This window comes from Vipera ursinii, assembly GCF_947247035.1.
Source record: "Vipera ursinii genome assembly, chromosome: Z".
Classification (NCBI taxonomy): Eukaryota; Metazoa; Chordata; class Lepidosauria; order Squamata; family Viperidae; genus Vipera; species Vipera ursinii.
Genome location: NC_139517.1, coordinates 4,208,710 through 4,235,706, shown reverse-complemented (window position 1 = coordinate 4,235,706; position 26,997 = coordinate 4,208,710). Strand labels below are relative to the sequence as shown.

Here is a 26,997-nt window from a genome sequence, read left to right as displayed (position 1 = left end):
AATCATCCAGGTCATGATTGTCCCAAAGGTGCTTTTCCAAAAGGTATTTGGACTATTTTTTTTCCTTGAAAACGTTTTGCTTCTCATCCAAGAAGCTCCTTCAGAAATGATGAGAAGCTAAAACATTTTCAAGGGGAAAAAAAAATCAGGAAAGTCCTGTTGCCTTTTGGAAAAAGCACCTTTGGGACAACCATGATCTGGATGACTGAGGATCTCCATAGACAAAGAAGATAATATTTTAGCTTTTGCAGTAGAATGTTCATCTTTCTTGAGCAGAAGCCCACAATGGGATAGATAAGAAGATAACCACTGAACTCTAAATCTAGATTAAATGTGGTTGAAATCCTGACAGACATCCAAATCTCACATGAAATATATATCTCAAGAAGTTGAGGGCCTACAGAAGAGAGGGTCTACTTTGGGGGGTTGGGGGTTTACACCAAAGACAAGAGAAATTATTTGATTATCATTACTACTCATAACTGTAGAAATTGTAGAATATGTAGAAACGCTTACAAGCAAAGTCAACAGGGAAAATGAGTTTTGCCTCATTGTACGACTGGTTGTTAAGCGAATCACTCTTGGTAACACCATTGTTGAGTGCATCTGGCTTCCCCATTGTCTTTGCTTGTCAGCAGGTCGCAAAAGGATGTGGGAGGACAGCACACACACCCCAGAGAAAGAAATATTTTGGGGACATTAAAAAGGCAGACTATTATATTTCCCCAAAGAATCTTAAAGGCAGAAAAGCAGGCCCAGTTTTTTCTTAATAGCCCCCAGTGGAAACACAGGAAACCAACTTTTAGAAATGCAGATTTGATCGTCCCATTCAGCCCTTATTCATGAACAAATACTAGCAGGCAGAAGCCCATTCAAGGCACAATATTTTGAAATCCCTTGCAGTAAAACTGACAGCTAACAATACCAGAGTGATAGGATTAGAACCAGCAACCCCTCACCCAAAAACATCCAGCACAGGACATAGTCATCAGCCACAGCCCCAGGGAAGCAGGATATGACCTTTGGGACATAATAGGATTAACCCACCACTTCCTGCTACATGTGGTCAGCTTTCCCAAAGCCACATTTCTCTCTGGCTCTGCTCTTCAATAAACTACAACCTTCTTTTTAAAGCGGTCTCCATTTTGTTTATTCCCTGCTTGGACTGGACCCTGAGGAAGATTTTTCTTTCAACAAGGGGATCACGTGACCCTGGGACACTGCAACCGTCATAAGTGCATGCCAGCTGCCAAGTGTCCGAATTTTGATCACGTGATCATGGGTATGCTACAGAGTTTATAACTGTGAAAAATGGTCACGAGTCACTTTTTTCAGTGCTGTTTTAGCTTTGAACAGTCACTATATGAACTGTTGTTAAGCCGAGGATGAACCTGAACACCTCATCCTAGCGGGGAACGCCTACGTCAGGACACGAGTTGTGTGAAATCAAAAGTCAGACAGAGTCAGGTATCACTTTTTTCAGGCTGACCACGTTTATTATAAGATGCAAGTTTTGTGATTGAAATTGCCTCAGACACCACAATACAAGTAATTGCATCAGGTACCGCTGGGCAAGTCCTAAGTTGAATTTGATACATGACGATGCCATGATGCTCGAGTTATCATGCTTCGCATCTAAACATTTTATCTGGTAAGGTGTTGTCGAAAGAAAAATCTTCATCCGGGTCCAGTCCAAGACGGGAATAAACAAAGTGGAGATTGCTTTAGAATGAAGGTTGTAGCTTGTTGAAGAGCAAAGCCAGACAGGAGCGTGACTCTGGGAAAGCTGACCACATGTAGCTGGGAGCGGTGGGTTTTTATACCTTCTGGGGCTTTTGAGGTTGTTTCCTGTTCCTGTTTGAGGCTTTGTATTTCCTGTGTCATGTGCTTTGACCTGAGTCTGAGTGTGCCCTTTTGGTATTGGCGGGTTAATCCTATTATGTCCCCAAAGGTCATGTCTCTTAGAGTTTGGGTGGGGTATGTAGATTTTAGGTGTCTTTGTCTTCCTAATCTCTTCAGTTTCTTGCTGGAAGTCTCCAACCTTTCTGAAAGGATTATTGAATTTGCATTTTTAAAAGCTGGCCTCTGCTGAGTTTTCTGGCTGGAGAGTAGGAGAAGTTTCTGCCTTTTTAATATTCCCCCAAATATTTCTTTCTCTGGATTCTTCCCACAGTGTCTTGGCTAGCAGCTGGCTACAGATGCCACCATATCTCAGAGTGTCTCAAAAGTGCTACTCAAAAGTTAACTGGACTTCCATGTTTTTTCTTTGAAAACGTTTTGTTTCTTATCCAAGAAGCTTCTTAGGTTCAGTCAGTTCTCAAACAACAACCAAAAAAAAAACAATTGCCTTTTGAAAAGCACCTTTGAGACAAGCCTGTCCTGGATGATCGAGAATCTCCATAGACGTTGTCGAAAGAAAAATCTTCATCAGGGTTCAGTCCAAGCCGGGAATAATCAAAATGAAGGCTGCTTTAGAAAAAAGATTGCAGTTTATTGGAGAGGAGAGTCAGACAGAAAGATGGCTCTGGGAAAAACTGACCACATGTAGCAGGGAGTGGTGGGTTTGTATACCTTCTGGGTCTCTCCAGGTTGATTCCTGTTCCTGTTTGAGGCTTTGTATTTCCTGTGTCATGTACTTTGACCTGAGTGTGCCCTTTTTGGTATTCTGTTCGTGGTGGGTTAATCCTATGATGTCCCAAAGGTCATATCCTGCTTCCCTGGGGCTGTGGCTGATGAGTGTTGGATTTCTGGTGCGAGGGATTGTTGATTCTAAAGATTTTTGTCTTTCTAATCCAATCTTTCTGACAAGATTGTCACATCTGCATTTCTGCAGACCTGGTTTCTGTTTGGGCGGGGTGAGGGTGGGGGGGTTGCCTGTCTTTAAGATCCTTTGGGGAAATATAATATTCTGCTTTTTAATATTCCCAAGAATATCCTATGTTAAAGTTTGTTTGTTTGTTCAAAAGTTACTTTTTGAAAAGCACCTTTGGGACAACCATGACCTGGATGACTGAGAATCTCCATAGAGTAGACCAGGGGTAGCCAGCATGGCTGGCTCAGGAATTCTGGGAGTTGAAGTCCACGAGTCATAAAAGAGCCAAGGTCGCCTACCCCTGGAGTAGACAATCTCGTCCTTGCTGGTTTGAACTCTGGATGAGGATCTCGGGATGGGTACCACCAAATTGCTGGCAAAGCAGAAATCCAAAGTACAGTGAAGAAATAAAAAACCAAGGTCAAAACTGCTCTTTTGGCTTCATTCTCCTAAGTGGCCACGGTGGGGAGCTGCTGTTGATCCTGCCTGTTGAATTGAATTACGTTCCTAAATTAGCTTTTTTTACATATAACATAAAAATAAAAATGAGCACGAATAACAAGAAAATAATGCATGCAGCAGCTCCCCGCCGTGGCCACTTAGCAGAATGAAACCAAAGGAGTTACAGTAGTTAAGATCTTCTTAACCGCTTTAAGAAGCGTAGACTGAGGAATTCTGGGAGTTGAAGTCTCCAAGACTCGAAGTCTCCAAGGTTGAAACGTATACATATATATCTGTATCTGTATCTATATCTGTATCTGTATCCATATCTATATCTATATCTATATCTATATCTATATCTATATCTATATCTATCGATATATATATATATATATATATATATAAGGTAAAGGTAAAGGTAAAGGTATATTTGTGTGTGTGGGGTGTGTGTGTGTGTGTGTGTGTGTGTGTGTGTGTGTGTGTGTGTATGTATGTATAGCTAGACTGGGAGGGATGCCCTAAGCTATCATGGCAGTATCATTGCCCGTGAGAAATATGGCCGCGCTTCCTCTTCCGTCTAACCTCGACGGCAATAAACATGGCTTCAGTACGTCGAAAGGAAGGCTCGAAAGTGCCCGTGACAAACATGGCTACACTGGAGAAGTCTATCCTTCTCGACTCTCCGAGTCTTTTATTTTATTTCTTTTTTCCGCCAATCAACTCCGGGCCCCTAAAGAGGAACTCCTCGGGAGGTTAGGCGCCCTTCGCCTTAGAGGTAGCACGGGGGGGGGGGACGCAAAGCCGCATGCCCTTAGCCAAGAAGGCCGCGGCGGCCTCAGAAGAGCGTCCACACGGCCCTTCCGGCCCACGCTCCGGTCACGTGACAAGGCAGTCGGGTCCTCCGCGGCGGTCAAGCCGGAGACCATGGCGGCTTTCGCGGCGCTGCGGCGAGCGTGGATCGCGGCGGGAAGGCTTCACCCTCAGGTGGGTATGCCCAGGAGGGGGCTCTGACGTCACGCGCCCGTCGCCTGGTGGGAGATGTAGTCCGTCGGGCCCGCCTCAGGCCCGGCGCTGCTCGTCCTTGCAGGGGAGCCTGACCCAGGGGCGGATTCACCGTCGGGAATCGGATGGGGAGTCCCTACGACAGGGGCCTTCAAACTTGGCCCTTTTATGACTTGTGGACTTCAGCTCCCAGAATTCCTCAGCCAGAATGAGGGAACTATGACCTTTTGATGACTTGTGGACTTCAACTCCCAGAATTCCTGAGGCAGGCACGCTGGCTGAGGAATTCTGGGAGTTGAAGTCCACAAGTCATCAACGGGCCAAGTTTGAAGACCCCCCTGCCCTAAGATGAGCCTCTGCTTGGCCTCCTCCCCTCCGGATCCAGAACTTAGGCCCAAACCAGGGCCCAGGGGGGCCATCTCAGCCGATTTCCTCCCCGTTCATGGTGCCTCCTCGGCATCGCCTGCAAGGGGTTCCCTTCCCAGCCCCCTGAAAGTTGCAAAAGCAGGAATGGCCCCTCCCGAGTCTGGGGCTGTTTTGCAAAGAGGGGGTCCTGGGCTGGTGCTCCCTGAGCTGGGTTGCTTCCTGACAGGCGTCTCATGACCAGACTGGGGGACATCATCAGTGCTAGAACTATGTGGAGTTTGCAGGGAGGAGGAGGAGGAAGAGAAGGACTCTGGGGTCCTGGGTGGTCCCTGAGCTGAGTTGCTTCCTGGCAGGCGTCTCCTGACCAGACTAGGTAACATCATCAGTGCTAGAAGCGTCTATGGAGATTCTCAGTCATCCAGGTGGTGGTTGTTCCAAAAGTGCTTTTTTTTTTTCCCAGGAGGCAACAGGACTTACTTGATTTTCTTTGAAGACGTTTCGCTTCTCATCCAGGGAGCTTCTTCAGCTCAAGCTTGCAGACAGCCGGCCATTTGCATTCTTCACTGTCTTCCAACAGTGAAGGCACACAGGGCAGAAAAACATTCCGCAGCCAAAAGGGCTCCACACCCACTTGCACCACTCAGGGCACCCTGAGGACACAGGTAAACCTCCGAATGGCCCCAACGACTCTCTAAAAGGAGGCAGCTGAGCAGCTGACCGCAAAGGGGTATCGATCCTTCCACTCCCCGCCGTCTAAGTCAGAGCTGAGGAAGCTTCTTGGAGGAGAAGCGAAACGTCTTCGGAGAAAAACAAGGAAGTCCAGTTGCCTCCTGGAAAAGCACCTTTGGGACATCAGTGCTAAGGGAACGGCACTTGCAAGGAAGAGGAGGTTCTGGGGTCCTGGGTGCTCGCTTGTGCTGGGTTGTTTCCTCGCAGACATTTCATTACCGGACTGGGTAACATCATCTGTGCTGCAAGGGAATGGCGTTTGCAGGGAGAAGGAGGAGGAGGAGGAGGACTGTGGCATTGCAATTCCCGGTGTATTCAGGTGCTTTTTGCCCCTTCCTTTGTAGGTTCACAGGACCTCTGTTCCTCTGAGGTGGTCCCAGGCCAGAACTTTCGTTCCTCGGTTGAAGAGTTTTCCTCTCGCTCCTTGGAGACCCACAATCCGGAGTCAGAGCACTGCAGCCATGACAGGCATCCAGGTGGGGCAACTGCCTGGACTGTTTGAAGGGATGTAAAAGGAGCCTTGGTGGAGCAGTGGGCTAATGCCTCCTTAAGTAACACCAGCTGCCTGCAATTAGTGCAGGTTCGAGTCCCACCAGGCTCAAGGTTGACTCAGCCTTCCATCCTTCCCTGATAGGTAAAATGAGGACCCAGATTGTTGGGGGCAATAAGCTGACTTTGTAATAATGCCGCTTGGGGGGTGTATGAAAGCCCTAATAAGCAGGCATATACATAGAATGAAGGCTACTGCTAAGCTTGTAAGCCGCCCTGAGTCTTCGGAGAAGGGCGGGATATAAATGGAATTAAAATAAAATAAATAAATAAAAACCCGGCCGGGAGTGACGTTTGCATGTGGGGACCGCCCTTACCTTCATTTATACCTTTCCCCTGGCAGGTTGCTCAAGGTGTATCCACCCTACCTCTGGAGGAAGTCATCCCTTTAGAGGAACTTGGTCAAGTAGTTTTGCAAGAACCGACTTTGGCTGAACTGGGCCTGGAAAGCTACACCCCGGTGGGCTTTATCCTGAAGCTTTTGGAATCTCTCCACATGGACCTGGGGCTGCCTTGGTGGGGAGCCATTGTGGCAGGTAAAGGGAATTATGGGATACTTATAAGCACATGGGAACAGAAAAACGTGCTTATACAGGTAGTCCTCGACTTACGACCACAGTGGAGGGCAACATTTCTCTGGTTAAGCAAGACGTTTGTTAAGTGAGCTCTGCCCCATTGTACGACCTTTCTTGCCACAGCTGCTAAGGGAGTCACTGCGGTTGTTAATTTGGTAACACGGTCGTTAAGTGAATCTGACTTCCCCCTATTGACTTTGCTTGCCAGTAGGTCGCCACAGGCGATCACGTGACTCCGGGACACTGCAACCGTCATAAATGTGAGTTGGTTGCCCAACGTCTGAATGTTGATCGCGTGACCATGCAATGTCATAAACGTGGAAAAAAGCTCATAAGTCACTTTTTTTCAATGATGCTGTAGCTTCAATTACTAAATGGAACTGTTGCAAGTCGAGGACTGCGTGTATGCCAGTGGACAAGGAATTGCGCATTGTGACTAGGAACAGAAGTCAAATCACAACTGGCTGGTAAGCCAGGCCAAAATTGGTGGACAGAATTGTATATTCTATATGTTTTTTTCATTCTCACAGGTGTCCCAAATCAGCAGAGTGAAGTCTTGAGGTTTTTAAAAAAAAAACTTTAAAAAAATAATTTTATTTTTGGGAAATGACCTTCCACATGTTCCTGTGGCTCATCACAGCCTCCCATCCAGCTATGGGCTTTCTGCATCTCTAGGGTAAATTCTTGAGGGCCTGAACCTTGTGTAGTTGCCCTGCAAAGTAATGCAATTCTTCTCTCCTGCCCAATTTCCAGGGACGGTATGTATACGCTGTCTGGTTTTCCCACTCATTGTAAAGAGCCAGCGAGACGCAGTCGAATTAAACAACCACATACCCCAAATTACTGCATTAACTGCTAGAATCAGCGAAGCCAAGAAGACTGGCAACAGACAACAGTGTGAGTTTAAAATGGGATCAAACCTGCGTGGGGTTAAAACAAAGCTTGGGGATCAATCAAAGTCTGCAACAGCAGCCGTTGAGATCAGGCTGAAGGAGGGCAAAGTGGATGGAAAGGTGATCTTCCACTAATATTCCCGACCTCTAAAATGCAGTACTATGGTTGAGGGAGAAAGGAATTGTAGTCCACTATCTGGAGGACAGGAAGTGTTCATAAGCAACACTTGCAAGGCAGATTTAGTTGTATCTTAGCATCACATTTCCTGTCTCTTTTGCTCCCAGTTTCGCAGGCCGTCATGGATCTGGAACACTATCAGAAGACCCATAATGTTAACCCCCTGCGAGGATTAATCACGCCTTTGGTCCAGGTCAGCTTCTCTGGCGTGCTTGGAACTTGTTATCGTGTGCAAGGCTTACCGGCTTGACCTCTTCTCTTCTCGGTCTCAGGCACCCATTTTCATCTCGTTCTTCTTTGCCCTACGCAAAATGGCAGAGTGTCCTGTGCCCAGCATGCAGACAGGGGGACTCTGGTGGTTCACGGACCTCACAGCCTCGGATCCTTACTACATACTTCCCGTGATGGTGTCCGTCACCATGTGGATCGTTACAGAGGTACGATTTGGGCAATTTGAAAGTGAAGTCTGGTTAGCCACAGATTTTTGCTATTATTTAGCGCTCCCCCAAATCTCTTCCTCCACCTGTCAGGATTTTAAAAGACGTTGGTAGGTATGAGAGCGCGCTTCTGGGGTGGACCATATAAAAATCTACCCAGATCTTGACTAGGGATTGAGTTGGCTCTCCATTTATCCGAAGCCTGGCTCTACCTGGATCTTGTAACCTTGTTTCCTGTCAGGCTGATTCTAAACCATCCTGGTGGTGTGAAATGAGGACTGGGGATAGGTACGTGAAGCAGGAAGAGTAGAAAATTGAGCAGTGGCCACTGGATAACACCTGTCTTTTCTTCAGACTGCAATGCAAGCGGGACCTCCAAACCCAAACCTGGACCTAATGAAAAAGGTTTTCCGAGTGATGCCTGTGCTCTTCCTTCCTTTCATAATTTCCTTTCCAACGGTAAGAGGGCATTTCGGCTGGGTTCTGCGGAAAACCCCACACAGATGTTTATTTATTGATCAAATTTATAGGCAGTCTTGTCTCGCTGTCGTTTGCAGATTGTAGTTGTGCAAGGCAAAGAGGTAGACATAACTTTCCTAAGTCTCATAGCTTCAAAGGTGGCACAGTTGGAAGCCTGCATGCTGTTCTGTCCCAGCCTACGTGACTCCTTGTGATGCTCACAAGGAGAAACCCCTCTTCCAAGAAACAGGCAGGAACCGCAACAAAAAAACAACCCCTTTTATTCTCAGACCTGAATCAATGTTGAAGGCAAACAAAACAACAATCCACAGAAACTCAATCCTCAACATGAACGGTTGCCTTTGGCAACCAGCACTTCCCACACCTTCCCTTTTATAATTCAGCCAAGGCGTGGCTTCCTAACGCCTTCTCCTTTGCCTTTGGAGCCGCCCCATTGCATTCCTCTGTCCTACTCGCTTCTCTTGCCTGCGCATTCATGCGTCTGTGATTTGTCCCAGCTGTTCTTCATCACTGTCCAACTCAGGCTCCCAGCACAGCTGTTTCTCAGCCTGAGTGTGAGTAGAGGGGCCAGGCTCCTCGTCCGACTATAAGTCTTGGAGCTCCTCAGAGCCTTCCTCCAATTCTGATGTCACTCCAGGCCCCTCCTCTGATTCCTCAGACTCAGCTGCCAGATCCACTGGCTGGCGAGGAATCACAACACATGCTTTCCACACAGTGCATTACAGTAGTCTGTTCAGAAGGCAAATACGGCAGGAATGACAGAAAGTAGAGTCTCCTGACCCAAGAAAGGGCGCAGTTGGCACACTGTATGAAGCCGTGCCGAGGCCCTCCTGGCCACAGATCCCACCTACTCTTCAAGCAGGGGTCCTGACTCCAGAGGAACCCCCAAGTGTGCACGAGGTTTGCTTGGGGCAGGGCAACCCCATCCAACACAAAGATGGTAAATCCCCACATACAGAAGGCCTTAAAACCTAAAAGCCACTCAATTCAGCTAAAGCCTCTTCTTCCCCCACAACTTTCAGGCACTAAGGAAGGACTTCAGCAGCATCATGTAGCTCATCAGGGGCAGAGATGTAGAGCAGGTTATTATCAACTAAGCATCTAGTCCATATAAGGTAGGACTGCATCCACTCTGTCATTTCTGGTTTTCAGTGGTGCAGGGAGAGATCACCTAATAATTTCAATAAAGAATATACCTAACTCAGTGTTGGATTCCTGGTGTGAGCTTGGTTTTCCTGCAGACATTTCTATACCAGGCTAGATAACAACATCAGTGCAGGAAGGAGCGAAGCAAACCTAGAACCCAGCAGATCATCTGATGTTCCGTGCTCTCTTTCTCCCATGCAGGCCGTCTTTACCTACTGGCTGACATCCAACTTATTCTCTATTATGCAAATATTACTGTTTCGTTTACCTGCCACTCGTACTTTTTTTCACATTCCTGAGAGGGTGACACACAATCCTACGAGCTTACCCCCGCAGGAAGATTTTCTGAAGAGCATCAAGGAAGGTGAGTTGAGAGAAAATGGCTGAAGGCAGGAATGGGTTGACCAGATTCATATGGTCATGCAAGCTTGGCTGCCTCCTGCTCTAATCTCTCCTAGGATGGCAGAATATCCAGATGGCTCATCAGCTAGACGAAAGACAGAGGTACCTCAAAAAACAACTGGATTCGACACACAAAGGTAAGCCTCTTTCACTGTTACTTGCTGCCATCCATGATCACAAATGCTTGTATTTTGCATTTCAGAAAGGGGAGGTCTGATCCTCCAGACGTTGCTGAACTACAACGTCATCATAGGTCCTGGTATAGGATGCTGGGAATTGTAGTTCAGCAGCATCCAGAGAAAGTCTACCTACAGCCTTTTAAAACATCTGGTTTGTAAATGTGAGATTCAGGCTGCTAAGCCTAATAGATTTTTGACAAGATCCAAACGATCTTTTTTTTCCAGCTTGATTGCAGAAGTTGCTTGGAGTGGGGGGGGGGGGGGAGGGATATACAAGGTGGTTTTTACTTTGAAAAAAATACACAGAAGCTATATTGTTGTGCTCTCTTTCATTCACAGGGTCACTCCACCAAACCTTTTCCCATAAAACCTCACAGCGTCCAAGCAAACCATCGCCACAAAAGAGAGATTTAGGATGAATGCTACCAAGCTGTATTCAAGGCAAAAATGTTTTCCCACCTCCCTCATCCTTTTGCCCTAGTTTAAACTATTAATTTTGTTTTCCATTTGCTCTGAGAGCATGTGTGTAAATGTGTCTGTAAATTTATTACATAAAATTATGCTTTGAATTAACAAATCTTTCCAAATTAAATCTGTAATATTTTGCAAAAAAAAGAAAAGGTCGGTATATCAGGAGCATGAGGTCAGAAAAAACATGTAATGTATGCAACTCACCCTCAAAAGGATGTTCACATAATTATATCAAGTTGATGTTGTCCACCCTGATGGTTGGTCTGCAATAACAAGAAATCCCACATTGGGCATTATTAGTGGATTGTAAGGCTATTGGTTTATTCCATAAATGCATATGGCACCCTATTTGAGCAAAGCACGAAACAAAAATTACAGATAAAAACAGTACAACAAATAACAAAGATGGCACATAACAGTAATCCATTTCTCAAGTAATGCAATAAATACAGAAACCAGGCTCCAATGACTATTCTGTCCTTATGTCTAATGAAAGAGCCAGGTTTTAAAGGCGTTACCAAAAGCCAACAAAGAAAAGGCATTTTGGTGACTGGGTAGGCTGATTCAAAGGGCAGGTACCAGGACGGAGAAGACACATTTTGTAGATTCTCTAAATGACATTGTCTCGCACAAAGATTCTGGAGCATATCCACCTACCAGACATCCAACGGAAGGTGTCTCTCGGATTTCCGGGCCCCATATTATGGAGGGATTTAAAGGTGATAACCAGAATATTTAACTGCATCCAGAAATCTAATGGAAGCCAATGTAGTTCACATAGTGGCGGTAAAGGTAAAGGTTCCCCCACACATGCGTGCTAGTCGTTTCCGACTCTAGGGGCCGGTGCTCATCTCCATTTCAAAGCCGAAGAGCCAGCGCTTGTCCGAGGATGTCTCCGTGGTCATGTGGCCGGCATGACTAGATGCCAGAGGCGCACGGAACGCTGTTACCTTCCCACCGGAGTGGTCCCTATTATTCTACTTGCATTTTTACGTGCTTTCGAACTGCTAGGCTGGCAGAAGCTGGGACGAGTAACACGCGCTCACTCTGCTACGCGGCACTCGGGATTTGACCCGCCAAACTGCCGACCTTCTGATTGACAAGCTCAGAGTCCTAACCCACTGAGCCGCTGCATCCCGTTATGCGGGCATAAATATGGTCTCCAAACTACACACTGCCACCTTCTGGAGCAGCTGCAATTTCCAAATGTTTTCAAGGGCAGCCCCATATAGAAATACATTGCAAAAGCCCAACCAGGAAATCACTTAAGGCACGAATGCCCAGATTGTTCAGAATCAGGAACAACACAATTGGCACATGAGGTAGATACAAAGGCATTTCTTGCTGGGAGGATCTCCAGTTTGTGCATTAACTTGATTTGGGGAAATGGTACCCTATTAAGAAGTCGGCCTCCGTATCTAGGGTAGTGAGAAGTATTAAATGCCAGTCACTGCATTGCTGGCAGCAACCTGTTCTGCCTAACCAGCTGAGTCAAAAAGGCAAGAATTTTCCTCAGCAAACTATGTCAGGCCCTCCAGAAACCAAAACGCCCCCATAATGAACCGCCTCAGGCGACAAGCCCGCCAAAATGCTCGCTCTGCCTTGTTGCTACGCAAGAGAGTCTTTCTGATTGGTGGAGGCTCGCCAGCCAATCGGAAGGAGGAGTGGGTGGCAAGCCAATCAGAACGAGGATGCTTCAACCGGCGCAGGAGACGCGTTGTCTTCAAGTTGCCAAAACGGAAAAATATTAAGCTGGAAAGACTTGCCCGAACCTATCATGGAAGCATCCCTGCCCGCGAGAAAGATGGTCGCGCTTCCGCTTCCGTATCGCCTCGACAGGCACCTGGAAGCCCAAAGGAAATATCCGAAGTGCCCGTGACAAATATGGCCACGATGGATAATATCTTAACCTTTACCCTTTTTGCCCGGCGGCTTTTCACTCTCAAAGTCGTTATTTTATTTTTGGGGGGCTTATTTTCCGCCCATCAACGCCGGCCCCCCTCGCGAGAAAAGTCGCCCTTCGCCTTAGAGGTCGCACGGGGGCGGGGGGGGGGGGGGAAGAGCGAGACGCAAAGCCGCGTGCCCGTAACCAAGAGGGCCGCGGCGGCCTCAGAAGAGCGTCCACACGGCCCTTCCGGCCCACGCTCCGGTCACGTGACAAGGCAGCCGGGTCCTCCGCGGCGGTCAAGCCGGAGACCATGGCGGCTTTCGCGGCGCTGCGGCGAGCGTGGATCGCGGCGGGGGGGCTTCACCCTCAGGTGGGTATGCCCGGGGGGGGAAAGGGGCGCTGTGACGTCACGCGCCCGTCGCGCGGTGGGAGATTGTAGTCCGTCGGGCCCGCTTCAGGCCTGGCGCTCCTTGTCCTTGCAGGGGAGCCTGACCCAGCGGCGGGTTCACCGTCGGGGATCGGATGGGGAGTCCCTACGGATGGGGCCTTCAAACTTGGCAGTTTTATGACTTGTGGACTTCAACTCCCAGGATTCCTCAGCCAGGCATGCTGGCTGAGGAATTCTGGGAGTTGAAGTCCACAAGAAGGGGGTCTTCAAACTTGGCCCTTTGATGACTTGTGGACTTCAACTCCCAGGATTCCTCAGCCAGGCATGCTGGCTGAGGAATTCTGAGAGTTGAAGTCCACAAGCAGGGGCCTTCAAACTTGGCCCTTTGATGACTTGTGGACTTCAACTTCCAGAATTCCTCAGCCAGGCATGGTAGCTGAGGAATTCTGGGAGTTGAAGTCCAGAAATTATAAAAGGGCCAAGTTTAAAGACCCCCTGCTTCTGGGCTTCAACTCCCAGAATTCCTCAGCCAGGCGTGCCAGGAATTCTGGGAGTTGAAGTCCACAAGTCATCAAAGGGCCAGGTTTGAAGACCAACCCCCCCGCCCTAGGAGAAGCCTCCGCTTGGCCTCCTCCTCCCCTCCGGATCCTGAACTTAGGCCGAAACCGGGGGCCGGGGGGGGTGGTCATGTCAACCGGTTCCCCCCCCCCGTTCATGGTGCCTCCTCGGCATCGCCTACAAGGGGTTCCCCTCCCAGCCCCCTGAACGTTGCAAAAGCAGGAATGGCCCCTCCCGAGTCTGGGGCTGTTTTGCAAAGAGGGGGTCCTGGGCTGGTGCTCCCTGAGCTGGGTTGCTTCCTGACAGGCATCTCAGGACCAGACTGGGGGACATCATCAGTGCTAGAAGTATGTGGAGTTTGCAGGGAGGAGGAGGAGGAGGAAGAGTAGGACTCTGGGGTCCTGGGTGGTCCCTGAGCTGAGTTGCTTCCTGGCAGGCGTCTCCTGACCAGACTGGGGAACAGTACAGAATAGAAAATAAGAGTATCTTTATTGTCATTGTGTGACTCGCAAGGAAATTAAGTGCCGTCCACTCTACACACATGTCAAAAGCACAAATAAGAAGATACATTGTATACACGCATCTTTCATTAGATAGACAGACAGAGTTGATATACAGATAACAGATAAATGATAGTTGTTGGTTGGATGGATAAATGGACAGATGGACAGATAGACACACATAGAAGGCAGATAGATACGGTACGTAGGTAGGTAGGTAGGTAGGTAGATAGATAGATAGATAGATAGACAGACAGACAGACAGACAGACAGACAGACAGATAACCTTTATTGTCATTTTTACTGTGGGCGCAATGGCACACATTAAAAATGAAATTTTGTTGTTGTTGTTAGCTGTGAAGTCATGTCCGACCCATCGCGACCCCATGGACAACATTCCTCCAGGCCTTCCTGTCCTCTACCATCATCTGGAGTCCATTTAAGCTCACGACTCCTGCTTCAGTGACTCCATCCAGCCACCTCCTTCTCTGTCCTAAAAATGAAATTTAGTGAATGAAATTCTATGCACCATTGCGCTGCCCCCTAATATTGCACTTCAGCGTTGCACTACATACAGTAGTATTTAATATGGTTGCAGCTCTGGGATTAAAAACCATTTTTTCAGCCTGTTTGTCTTTGTTTTTATTATCCTGTCCCGTTTGCCAGACAATGTCTGGGATAAGATGAGTCTTTAAGAATCTTTTGAGCTTTCCTAAGACAACGGGAACTGTACAGTTCGTCCTGGGGACGGGGGGAGGGGGGGCGGAGGAGGAAGAGGACAGCCAATAATCCTCTGGATGATGGTAATGACCCTCTGGAGTGCTTTCCTATCTGCTACTCTGCAGCAAGCAAACCACACACAAATGCAATAGGTTCGAATGCTCTCTGTGGAGCAACGGTAGAAGGTCACCAGCAGTCACCATCATCGGTGCTAAAGCGTGTGGAGTTTGCAGAGAGGAGGAAGAGGAGTGTGATGTCCTTCGGGCTCTCTGAATTTGGCTGGGTTTTTTTGTGGGTTGGTTGGTTGTTTGTATTTTGCGACGTCTCATGACCCAACTAGGTAACATAATCAATGCTAGAAATATTGTGGAGTTTGCAGGGATGAGGAGGAGAAGGGCTGTAGGGTCGTTGGAGCTCCCTTGAGCTGGGTTGTTTTCGTACAAACATTTCATGACCCAACTCAGTAATATCAATCAGTCAGGAGATCTTCTAGTCCAACCTCCTGTTCAAGCAAGGAGAGCCGATATCGTTTCTACCAAGTGCCGGTGGTAACTTTGGTCGCTAAACGAACCGTTATAAGTCGAGGACTACCCGTACAGCAAGGTACCTTTTGAAGCCGCGCTCCGTAAAATTTGCCGCGTACAAAAGGTGAAGAGGTTTGCTGCAGATTAAGAAAAATCTGTCTTGTACTTCGGTGCCATAGCTGGGCAGTGAAACAGAAGTAGAAAAAGAACACTTTTAAGTTGGAAGGGACCTTGGAGGTCATCCAGTCCAACCCTCTGCCCACGCAGGAGACCCTGTAGCATTCCAGACAAAACTGGATGTCCGGTCTCTTCTTAAAGACCTCCAGTGTTGGAGCACCCAGAACGTCCGGAAGAGGAGGGCTGTGGGGGTCCTTGGTGCGCTCCGAGCTGGCTTGTTTTCTTGCAGAGGTTTCATTACTCAAGCTATTTAGCGGCATCTTCACGGTTGCTAAGTGAGTCACTGCAGTTGGTTCGTTAGTAAAATGGCTGCTAAGCGAATCTCTGCTCGCCCCTTGTCTTTCCTCGTCGGAAAAGGTCGGATCCCAGGACCCCGGGACACTGCAACTGTCGTACGTCCATGCCAGTTGCCGAGCCTCCGAATTTTAATCACGTGACCCTGGGGACGTTGCATAGGCCGTGCGAAATAAAACGGCCAGACGTCCCTTTCTTCGGCGCCTTTGCAAACCTGAGCAGTTGCGACAATAACGGCTGTAACTCGAGGACTACCTGCGTAAGCGATGCCGTTGGGTGACGTCTTGCTTTACAACCGCATCGCTTAGTGATACTTGTCCGGCATTGCTGTCGTAACCCGAGGACAAATTGGTATAAGCCTGTTCTTTTTCACAAACGTCGCTAGTGGCACACTGGTTAGCGTGCAGTATTGCAGGCTAAACTCGCTGCCCACAGCCAGGAGTTCGATCCTGACTGGCTCAAGGTGGACTCAGCTTTCCATCCTTCCGAGGTGGATAAAATGAGGAACCACATTGTGTGTGGGGGGGGGGGCAACAGGCTGACTGTGAACCGCTTAGAGAGGGCTGTAAAACCCTGTGCAGCGGTAAGTCTAAATGCTATTGCTACTGCCATTCCTTTCCTTCCTTCCTTCCTGTTTCCTTCCTGCCTTTTCATTTCCTTCCTTCCTTTTTTTTCCTTCCTTCCTTCCCAGTGATTAGAATGCACTATTGCAGGCCGGGATATTTGAGGGAACACCTGCTGCCAGCATCAAGTTCCCTTCGTCCAGTGCGCTCCCACAGGGAGGGTCTCCTCAGGGTGCCGACAGTTAAAGACTGCCGGCAGGTAACACCCAGGGATAGGGCCTTCTCAGTGGGTGCGCCTGCCCTGTGGAACCAGCTGCCTGCGGAGCTTAGGACTGCCCCCGACCTCCGTTCATTCCGCCGGGACCTGAAGACCTGGCTCTTCGAGCTCTCTGGCCCAGGATGAGAATATTTTTAATTTTAATTTTAACTGGGTTTTAATTTTCTCAGGGTTCTATTTAATCTCTTTTAATTTGTTTTAACGTTTGTATTGACTGTTTTTTAAATGCCCTGTAAACCGCCCTGAGTCCTTCGGGAAAGGGCGGTATATAAATCTAAATAAATAAATAAATAAATAAATAAATAAATAACTCACTGCTCACTGCCAGGAGTTCGATTCTGACCGGCTCAAGGTGGACTCGGCCGTCCATCCTTCCGAGGTGGATAAAACAAGGACTCAGATTGTTGGGAGCAATAGGCTGACTCTGTGAACCGCTCAGACAGGGCTGTAAAGCACTGTGAAGCGGTATATAAGTCTAACTCCTATTGCAACTGCCCTTCCGTCCTCCCTTTTCGTGTCCCTTTGTTTCCTTCCTTCTTTCCCAGTGGTTAGAACCCAGTACTGCAGGCTGACGCTGCTGACCGCCCCCCAGTTCGATCCCGACCTGCTTGAGGTGGACTCAGCCTTCCAACCTTCCGAGGTGGATAAAATGAGAACCCGGATTGTTCTTGTGGTTTTTTTCTTTGTTTTGGGGGGGGGGCAAGATGCTGACTCTTCAAACCGCTCAGAGAGTGTTGCGAAGCGGCATATAAGTCTCGAGTGCCGTTGTTCTTCCTTTCCAGGTTCACGGGACACCCACCCCTCTGAGATGGTGCCAGGTCAAAAGCCGGTTAGCTTCTCCGCAGCATTCTCCGAATTGCGCCGTCGTGCTTTTCAGGCCCGCAATCCGACACCAGAGCACCGCAGGGGCAGCGGCGGCGGCAGGCACGCAGGTAAGGAGAACACGCCTGCGAGCTTGGAAAGCAACGCCAGGTCAAGGGAGACGTACGACTCGGGGGGGGGGGGGATATCCCACACCACCTATAAACTGCCCTGAGTCCTTCGGGAAAGGGCGGTATATAAATCTAATAATAAATAAATAATAAATAATCAGGGCGTGTTCCTCTTTCTTGGCCCCCACCCCCCGTCTCTCTTTCAGGTTGCTCAAGCTGCAGCAACTGCGCCGGTAGAGACCGTCGTTCCTTTAGAGGAACTTAGCCAAGTTGCGGGAGACTCGACTTTGGCCGAACTGGGTCTGGGAGGCTTCAGCCCAGTGGGTCTAATCATGAAGATTTTGGAGTCTCTTCACCTGGACGTGGGGCTGCCTTGGTGGGGAGCCATCGTCGGAGGTAAAGAGGACTGCTGGGGTTGTTAAGCAGATTGGAACAGGCAGGCATTTTTACCTCCTAGATAGGGAAATAATAATAATAATAATAATAATAATAATAATAATAATAATAATAATAATAATAATAATAATAATAATAATAATAATAATAATAATAATAATAATAATAATAATAATAATAATAATAAAGGTTCGCCCGCTGGAGAATCCCGTTAAAAAGATATCCTTGGAAGTTTATGCGGGGGGGCGGGGGAATCCTTCTCTCTCATTTATTTATCTAGCATAAGGCATTTTCAACACACCGTGCAGTCACGGGTAGACCACGCTAACAACACATCACCTAACGCACAAGCACAAATATAAGTTTAAATAAAGGGTCACGTACTTGAATCGAATGTTTACACGCGAATGTTTCATGTAAAATATTTAGATGTCGACATAAAATGGTCCACCCCGGGAGCTTTTTAAGAAGAGATTGGACAACCATTTGTCTGAAATGGTGTAGGGCAGGGGTCCTCAAACTTGGACCTTTTAGGACTTGTGGACTTTAACTCCTAGAATTCCTCAGCCAGTCGTGCCTGGCTGAGGAATTCTGGGAGTTCAAGTCCACAAGTCCTAAAAGGGCCAAGCTTAAAGAGCCCTGGTGTAGGGTTTCCTGCTTGAGAAGGGGGTTGGACTAGAAGACCTCCAAGGTCCCTTCCAACTCTTGTTGTTCTGTTATCATCAAATCCATATATGTAAAATAAAAGAGGTCAGTACAATGCACAAGATAAAGTATTAAATTAAGGTAAAAGTCTTCATCCTGCAGGATCCTGACGAGGGAGGACTAAGATAGTATGTTTGCTTTTATTGAATCCAACTTAATGGAATAAAAAAAATCAGGGTTTCAGATTACTGTTCTTGAACTTAGATACCAGATGACAGTGAGTTCTAGTCCCGCCTTAGGCATGAAATCCAGCTGGGTGATTTTGGGCCAATCACCATGAGGCGATAAGTTCTAGTCCTGCCTTAGCTAGGTGACTTTGGGCCAATCACCAGGAGGTGGTGAGTTCTAGTTCCCGCCTTAGCTATGAAAGCCATCTGGGTGACTTTGGGCCAATCACCAGGAGGCGATAAATTCTAGTACTGCCTTAGCTAGGTGACTTTGGGCCAATCACCAGGAGGTGGTGAGTTCTAGTCCCGCCTTAGCTTTGAAAGCCAGCTGGGTGACTTTGGGCCAATCACCAGGAGGCGATAAATTCTAGTCCTGCCTTAGCTAGGTGACTTTGGGCCAATCACCAGGAGGTGGTGAGTTCTAGTCCCGCCTTAGCTATGAAAGCCAGCTGGGTGACTTTGGGCCAATCACCATGTGGCGATAAATTCTAGTCCTGCCTTAGCTAGGTGACTTTGGGCCAATCATAAGGAGGTGGTGAGTTCTAATCCCGCCTTAGCTGTGAAAGCCAGCTGGGTGATTTTGGGCCAGTCACAAGGAGGTGGTGAGTTCTAGTCCTGTCTTAGGCATGAAAGCCAGCTGGGTGACTTTGGGCCAATCACCATGAGGCGATAAGTCCTGCCTTAGCTATGAAAGCCAGCTAGGTGACTTTGGGCCAATCACGAGGAGGTGGTGAGTTCTAGTCCTGCCTTAGCTGTGAATGCCAGCTGGGTGACTGGACCAGTCACCAGGTGATGGTGAGTTCCAGTCCCCCTTACCCATGGAAACGGGCTGGGTGACCTAGTGCCACTCACTCTCAGCTCAAGTTACCTCACACGGATACTGTTGCATTGTGGGTAATTTTCAACCTGCTGGTCCTCCTGAAAATAATCAAAGTCTTCTCTCCGTCTCAAATTTTTAGGAACAGTCGTGGCCCGCTGTTTGGTCTTCCCCCTGATTGTGAAAAGCCAGCGACAGGCAGTCCTCCTCAATAACCATTATCCCCAAATGAGCGAGATAAATTCCAGAATCACTGACGCCAGGAAATCGGGGAATCGGAAAGAATGTACGTTTAGAGTGTGGTTAAAAACCCGAGGACCCAAGAGATGCTTGGATTGAATGGAGGATTTGATTAAATGGAGGAGGGGCAGGAAGGAAGGAAGGAAGGAAGAAGAAGAGAGAGAAAAGGAAGGAAGGAGGGAGAGGGAGGGAGGCTGAGCGAGAAGGAGGAGAGAGAGAGAAGGAAAGAAAGAAGTAAAATTAGCGATGTTTTTTTCAACATTGCTCATCCTGAAACTATTTCTCCTTTAATCTCCCAGTTGTGAGGGCTTACACGGAAATGAACCAATATCAGAAACAGCACAATCTTAATCCTAAAGCAGGATTCATCGCACCCTTGATCCAGGTCTGTTTCCGCAAAATTCCACTTGACCCCTTAACGTGTTTGGAATTTGTATGTATTAGCTCTACAGCTTACCAGCCTGACCTGTTCTCTTCTCTGTCTCAGGCACCCATTTTTATCTCGTTCTTCTTTGCCCTACGCAAAATGGCGGAGTGTCCTGTGCCCAGCATGCAGACAGGGGGACTGTGGTGGTTTACAGACCTCACAACCCCGGATCCGTACTACGCTCTACCCCTGATAACAACTGTCACCATGTGGGCTGTTCTGGAGGTAGGACTTGGTTATGATGCTAGGCCAGAAACCAGGATACTGGGAATTCTAGTTCTACCGTAAGCATGAAAACTGGCTGGGTGAATTTGAGCCAATTGCCAGGTGACGAGGAGTTCTAGTCCAGCCTTAAGCCTGCAAACTGACTCGGTGACTTTGCGCCAGGCAACAGGGAGTTCTAGTTTTGCCTTAGCCACGAAAACTAGCTGGTAGCCAATTTCCAGACAACAAGGAGTTCTAGTCCCGCCTTAAGTATGAAAACTGACTGGGTGACTTTGGGCCAAACACCAGGCAACAGGGAGTTCTAGTCCCGCCTTAGGCATGAAAACTGGGTGATTTTGGGCCAATCGCCAGTAGACGGGAGGCGGGTTGATTCTAGTCTAGCCTGAAGCACAAAAAATGACTGGACAATTTTGGGCCAAACACCAGGCAACAGGGAGTTCTAGTTCTGCCTTAGCCATGAAAACTGAGTTACTTTCAGCCAATTGCCAGGCAACAAGGCGTTCTAGTCCCGCCTTTAGCATGAAAACTGGGTGACTTTGGGCCAATTGCCAGACAACAGGGAGTTCTAGTCCTGCCTTAGGCACGACTAGACTGGTTGGCTTTGATCCAGTCGCCAGAAGACGGGGACTTCCCGTCTTCCTTTAGGCATGAAAGTTGACTGACTAACTTGGGACCAATCAGCACGAGGCCACGAGTTCTAGTCCTGCCTTAGGCATGAAAGCCGGTTGGGGGACTTTGGGGCCACTCCCTTTCTCTCTCAGCCCACCCCACCTCACAGGGCTGTTGTTTGGGGGGAAAGAGGAGGAAGAAGCAGTTTTAGGTGTGTTCACGCCCTGATTTAGAAAAATAATAAAGGTGGAATAAAATCTTCTTTTTAAAAGTGAGTCGAAACTCCTTGATTTTAGTCACCACTTAAGAGTGGCCACAACGCTTGGATCTGAGATGGAAATTGTAATGGCCAGGCCCAAATTTCAGAATGATTCTCTTTAAGGGAAAATTCGGAGCTGGGGTGGTTGGGGGGGGACAGATGTGAAAAGAGGAATTTGAAGAACAAGATTTCCAAAGCTGAGTGACTTTTAAGACCTGTGGACTTCAACTCCCAGAATTCCCCAGCCAGCACGTGCTGGCTGGGGAATTCTGGGAGCTGAAGTCCACAGGTCTTCAAAAGTCACCAAGACCGTGTTGTAGAAGTTCAAACACTACCCAGTAATGACAGCAGCCGTCTCTCTCCTCTGCAGTTTGGGGCAGAAACAGGAGTCTCCAATCCGAGTTACCACGTGATGAAAACAGTTTTCCGGGTGATGCCTCTGGTGTTGTTGCCGATTACGATCAACTTCCCAACGGTGAGCAAGGAAGAGCCTCTTCCTTCGTGGCGACATCGTACCAAAGGCCACCGATTGCTTGCAGGCACAACAAACAGCTCAGCCTTGGCCTGATTTGAAACCTGCACATTTTCTGGACATCGGTTTATTTGGGTTTGTCAGGGAGAAATGCTCGGATGACGCTCTAGGAGCTAGGCAGAGGGGCGGGGAGTTTGCTGACATTAGGAGGAGGAGGAGGCTACAATCTTCTTGTCATGGTCAAACAGATTTTTCTTAGAGGAAAAATCATTCTGTGGGTCTGGTTCAATAGACAAACTCTCTATTGTCAAACACTCTTCTCTTCTTATGGAAATTTCTGTTGAGTTGGACTCTTTGTACAGTGATCTAGTTGTACAATCTATTGAATTGTGCTTTTCAATCTATTGAATCTATTGAGAGAGATAGAATCGAGATCATGTGAAGTGTTACTACTGCTTTAGTACTTGGAATACTGCTCCCAGTTTTGGTCGCCACAATATATAAAAAATGTTGAGATGCTGGAAGGAGTGCAGAGAAGGGGAACAAAGATGATTGGCGAGGGGCTGAAAAACATACGAAGAATGATTGCAGGAATTGGATATGTCTAGTTTAGTGAAAAGAAGGACTAGGTGTGACATGATAGCATGTTCCAAGACCTGAGTGGCTGCCACAAATAAGAGATTAAAGCAGCAGAAGGCAAGACAAGAAGCTCTGATTGGAAACTAACCAAGGAGAGAAGCAACCTAGAACTAAAGAGAAACTTCCTGACAGTAATATAATATAACTAATTAATACAATTATTACTATAATATGATATACAGTAGCTATATAATAAAACTCTCCTTGGTTAGTAACCTACCAAGGAGAGAAGTACCTAGGACTAAGGAGAAATGTTCTAATGGTGAGACCAATCAACCCATGGAACAGCTTGCTTTCACAAGTTGTGGGTGCTCCATCACTGGAGGCTTTCAAAGAGAGACTGGACAACCATTTGTCTGAAATGGTATAGGGCCTCCTGCTTGAGCAGGCAGTTGGACTAGAATACCTTCAAGATGTCTTCCAAAAGAAGAAGAAGAAGAAGAAGAAGAAGAAGAAGAAGAAGAAGAAGAAGTCTTTTTTTGCAGACGTCTCATGACCCAACTAGGGAACATCATCAGTGCTAGAAGTATGTAGAGTTTGCAGAGACGAGGAGGACTGTGGGTTCCTTGGTGCTCTCTGAGCTTGGTTGTTTTCTTGCAGACGTTTCATCACCAAACTGGGCAACATCAACAGTGCTAGATAACAAACTAGGCAACGTCATCAGGAACATTACTTTGTGGAGTGGAGAAGAAGAGGGGGGAGGGGGAGGAGAAGAAGCACCGGGGAGTCCTCTATGCTTTATTGTTTTCTTCCAGACGTCTCATAACCCAGCTGGGGAACCTCATCAGTGCTAGAAAAGAGTGGGATTTGTGGAGGAGAGGAGAAGAAGGGAGAAAGGGGGGAAGGTCGAAAAGAGGGAGAGGAAAGGAAGAGAGAGGGGGAGGACCGGGGGAATCCTCTGAGCTCGGTGGTTTCCCTGCAGACCGTTTCACGACCCAGCTAGCTAACATCGTCAGATGTTTACGTTTGTTGCCCCGTTTGTGTGAGTTCGGACTTCCTTGACTGCGAATTTGTGCACGGTATTGTACTGCACCTGAGTGCTGTTGTGAAACCCTTCGCTTCCTTTATCTCGGCTGGGCTACCAAAACGAGTCCCTCGTTCGCGAAGGTCTCTAACTGCGGAAAAACAGCTCGCTTTTTCGCCAGCGCCCTTGGAACTTTGAACGGTCGCTAAACGGACGGTTGTAAACCGAGGACTAACCTGGTTTAGACCTCTCTCTTTTTTTGGTGGGGGGGGCTCAGTGGGTTAGGACGCTGAGCTTGTTGATCAGAAGATCGGCAGTTTGGCGGGTCGAATCCCGAGTGCCGCGTAGCAGAGTGAGCGCCTGTTAACTCGTCCCAGCTTCTGCCAACCTAGCAGTTCGAAAGCACGTACAAATGCAAGTAGAAAAATAGGGACCACTCCAGTGGGAAGGTAACAGCGTTCCGTGCGCCTTTGGCGTCTAGTCATGCTGGCCACATGACCACGGAGACGTCCTCGGACAAGCGCTGGCTCTTCGGCTTTGAAACGGAGATGAGCACCGGCCCCTAGAGTCGGAAACGACTAGCACGCATGTGCAGGGGAACCTTTACCTTTATCTTTACCTTCCATGCAGGCCATCTTCACCTACTGGTTGACGTCCAACCTGTACTCGCTGGGACAAGTGTTACTGTTACGTTCGCCCACCGTCCGAGCCTTTCTCCACATGCCTAAACCGGAGATTCACAAGCCTGCAGCGGGACAGGCCCCAAAAGGCTTAATTGACAGTTTCAAAACGGGTGAGTTGAGAAAAGGGGTTCGAAGGCTGGGAGGGGTTTATGTCCTTCATAAGGTCCAGCGTGCTGAGCGGCCTCGGCGTCCCTTCTCCTCTGCTCTCTCCTAGGATGGGAGAGCCTCCAGGCCAAAAAACGATTGCAGGAACGAGAGGACCGCATCAAAAATCACCTGACGATAGCAGCGTCGGGTAAGTCGCTCGGATGGGTAGCCCTCACTGTTAACGGGCGTTCATATAGCGACCACACTAGGTTACGACGACACTGGAAAAAAGTGACTTGCAACCGGTGCTGACATGTACAGCCATGGCAGCATCTCTGTAGTTCAACCTGAGCAAAATTCGGGGCGTTTGGCCACCAGCTTGTACAGGTTAGTCCCCAAGTTACAGCAGTTCGTTTAGTGACCATTCAGAGTTACAACGGCACTGAAAAACAGCCATTTTTCCAGAGTTACAAACTTTGCAGCATTCTCCCTGAACACGTGATCGAAATTCAAATGCTTGGCAGTTGGTTCACATTTATGACGGTTGCGGTGTCCCAAGGTCACGTGATCCCCTTTTGTGATGCCAGATTCACTTAACAACCATGTTCCTGATTTGACAACTGCAGTGATTTCCCTTAACTGTGGCCAGAAAGGTCATAAAATGGGCCAAAAAACCCCTTAACAGATGTCTCACTTAGCGACATACATTTTCGGCTGTTGTGTTTGTTAAGTCGAGGACTGCCCGTATTTAATGCTTCAAAGTCTGGGTAAGGAAGGCAGGTTGCTCGCCTTGGGGAGAAATGCTTATTTTTTCACGATTGAAGGCAAACGTAGCTGTCCCAGGATAATGTGGCAGGATCCAATCTGGGTCGGTCACCGGGAACAAAGGTTTTGTCTTCCGAGTTTTTGGACTTGTGCTGGGGCCCATCCTCAGGGAACTAGACTACATCAGAGTGGATTGGGAATTGGGAACAGGGAAGAATAGAATAGAATAGAATAGAATAGAATAGAATAGAATAGAATAGAATAGAATAGAATAGAATAGAATAGAATAGAATAGAATAGAATAGAATAGAATAGAATAGAATAGAAAATAGAAAAAGAAATAATAGAAATAGAAATGGAATGGAATGGAATGGAATAAGAAATAGAATGGAATATAGAATAGAATAGAATAGAATAGAATAGAATAGAATAAGAAATAGAATGGAAAATAGAATAGAATGGAATGGAATAAGAAATAGAATGGAATATAGAATAGAATAGAATTAGAATTAGAATTAGAATAGAATAGAACAGGAAATAGAATGGAATATAGAATAGAATAGAATAAGAAATGGAATGGAATATAGAAATAGAATGGAATATAGAATAGAATAAGAAATTAGAATAATAGAACAGAATAGAATAGGAATAGAATAGAATAGAATAGAATAGGAATAGGAATAGGAATAGGAATGGAATGGAATGGAATGGAATAGAATAGAATAGAATAAGAAATAGAATGGAATGGAATGGAATAAGAAATAGAATAGAATAGAATAGAATAGAATAGAATAGAATAGAATAGAATAGAATAGAATAGAATAGAATAAGAAATAGAATGGAAAATAGAATAGAATGGAATGGAATAAGAAATAGAATGGAATATAGAATAGAATAGAATAAGAAATAGAATGGAATATAGAAATAGAATGGAATATAGAATAGAATAAGAAATTAGAATAATAGAACAGAACAGAATAGAATAGAATAGAAGAATGGAATATAATGGAGTAGAATAGAACAGAATAGGAATGGAGAATGGAATGGAGTGGAATGGAATGAAATAGAAATAGGATTTGGAAGGGACCTCAAAGGTCTTCTAGTAGAACCCCCTTCTCAGGCAGGAAACACGACGTCATTCCAGACAACTGGCTCTCCAGTCTCTTCTGAAAATCCTCCAGGGATGGAGCACCCACAACTTCTAGAGTCGTTCCACCGATTAATTGTTCCGTCAGGAAATTCCTCCTTAGTTCTAGGTTGCTTCTCTCTTTGGTGGGTTTCCTTCCGTGCCTTCTTCTCCTGCCTTGAGGCGCTTTGGAGAATAGCTTGACCCCCCTCTACTTTGGGGCAACTTCTCTCCAGCCTTCTCTCTCTGACCAGGGAGAAGTTGCCTGAAGAAGGGTGGGGGGGGGGGCTCCAGCACAAGTCCCAAAGCTCAGAAGACCAAAAAAAAAAAAGCCTCTGGTCCTCGGCGACCAGCCCAGATTGCATCCTGCAATTCTTATTTTTCTTTGCTCGCAGGGCCGCTGCGTCAGACCTTTGCTGAGAACCCTTTGAAGGATCTGCAGCTCGAGTCTAGCAAGACCACCACGACGACAAAAAAGAGACCCTGGGAAGACACCTTAATCTGAAGGCAGCAGGACTGCATTTCCTCTCGAGTTCCGTATCCCCTCGTCTCATAGTTCAGAGGTCCCCGACCCCGGAGCCATAGACCGCTACCGGGCCGCCGCATGCCGGAAACCGGGCCGTGCAAAAAAGCGAAGCTCCATCCGTGGCATGCAGGCAGTACACAAAACTGCTATGCTCCGGTCCGTGAGGGAAAAAACTCCTCGGAAGAAGCGGTCCCTGGAGCCCCAAAGGTTGGGGGGCCACTGTCATTGTTCCATTCATCACTAATAAAGGATGATCTCTTTGGTGTTGTTCCTGCCTGCTGTTGCCAGCTTAAAGAATCTAAAAGAAGTACAGGTAGTCCTCGACTTTAACGACCGTACACTCAGTGACTCTTGGAAATTACTCGGGATACGAGCTTCCTTCCTCCAGCCCAGCCTGCCGGTTCCCTTC

The 26,997-nt window shown here is 47.4% G+C and overlaps 2 protein-coding genes across 5 annotated transcripts; both read left to right on the top strand.

The window, feature by feature from the left end:
- The first annotated feature begins 4,140 nt into the window (after window positions 1–4,140).
- Window positions 4,141–10,766, top strand: LOC310649360 (mitochondrial inner membrane protein OXA1L-like). Of its 4 annotated transcripts, none has more exons than XM_083377742.1 (11): window positions 4,171–4,237; window positions 5,082–5,283; window positions 5,695–5,826; window positions 6,243–6,435; window positions 7,228–7,371; window positions 7,653–7,738; window positions 7,818–7,982; window positions 8,337–8,441; window positions 9,810–9,972; window positions 10,067–10,147; window positions 10,529–10,766. In XM_083377742.1, the coding sequence occupies exons 3-11, from the start codon at window positions 5,812–5,814 to the stop codon at window positions 10,606–10,608; spliced, it is 1,032 nt and encodes a 343-aa protein (XP_083233868.1). In that variant the 5' UTR covers window positions 4,171–4,237; window positions 5,082–5,283; window positions 5,695–5,811; the 3' UTR covers window positions 10,609–10,766. The 4 variants fall into 4 exon arrangements, with proteins under 4 accessions (XP_083233865.1, XP_083233868.1, XP_083233867.1 ...); XM_083377741.1 differs by lacking the exon at window positions 4,171–4,237 and adding an exon at window positions 4,894–4,994; XM_083377739.1 differs by lacking the exon at window positions 5,082–5,283 and having other exon boundaries at window positions 4,141–4,237.
- Window positions 10,767–12,808: 2,042 nt separating this feature from the next.
- On the top strand, window positions 12,809–26,855 carry LOC310649357 (mitochondrial inner membrane protein OXA1L-like). Its single transcript, XM_083377734.1, has 10 exons — window positions 12,809–12,918; window positions 17,332–17,481; window positions 17,688–17,877; window positions 19,709–19,852; window positions 20,106–20,191; window positions 20,294–20,458; window positions 21,697–21,801; window positions 24,032–24,194; window positions 24,299–24,379; window positions 26,458–26,855. Exons 1-10 carry the CDS (start codon window positions 12,859–12,861, stop codon window positions 26,565–26,567), a joined length of 1,254 nt encoding a protein of 417 aa, XP_083233860.1. The 5' UTR covers window positions 12,809–12,858; the 3' UTR covers window positions 26,568–26,855.
- Window positions 26,856–26,997: the final 142 nt, after the last annotated feature.

What these genes read in the sequence shown, in the direction of transcription:
- LOC310649357 (XM_083377734.1), top strand. Translation starts at nt 12,859, where the DNA reads ATGGCGGCTTTCGCGGCGCTGCGGCGAGCGTGGATCGCGGCGGGGGGG. An exon ending in CGGGGGGGCTTCACCCTCAG is followed by an intron (nt 12,919 to 17,331) that starts GTGGGTATGCCC and finishes CTTCCTTTCCAG; the next exon opens with GTTCACGGGACACCCACCCC. An exon ending in TCATCGCACCCTTGATCCAG is followed by an intron (nt 20,192 to 20,293) that starts GTCTGTTTCCGC and finishes TCTCTGTCTCAG; the next exon opens with GCACCCATTTTTATCTCGTT.
- LOC310649360 (XM_083377739.1), top strand. Translation starts at nt 4,178, where the DNA reads ATGGCGGCTTTCGCGGCGCTGCGGCGAGCGTGGATCGCGGCGGGAAGG. An exon ending in GTGGGGAGCCATTGTGGCAG is followed by an intron (nt 6,436 to 7,227) that starts GTAAAGGGAATT and finishes CCCAATTTCCAG; the next exon opens with GGACGGTATGTATACGCTGT. An exon ending in GACTGGCAACAGACAACAGT is followed by an intron (nt 7,372 to 7,652) that starts GTGAGTTTAAAA and finishes TTTTGCTCCCAG; the next exon opens with TTTCGCAGGCCGTCATGGAT.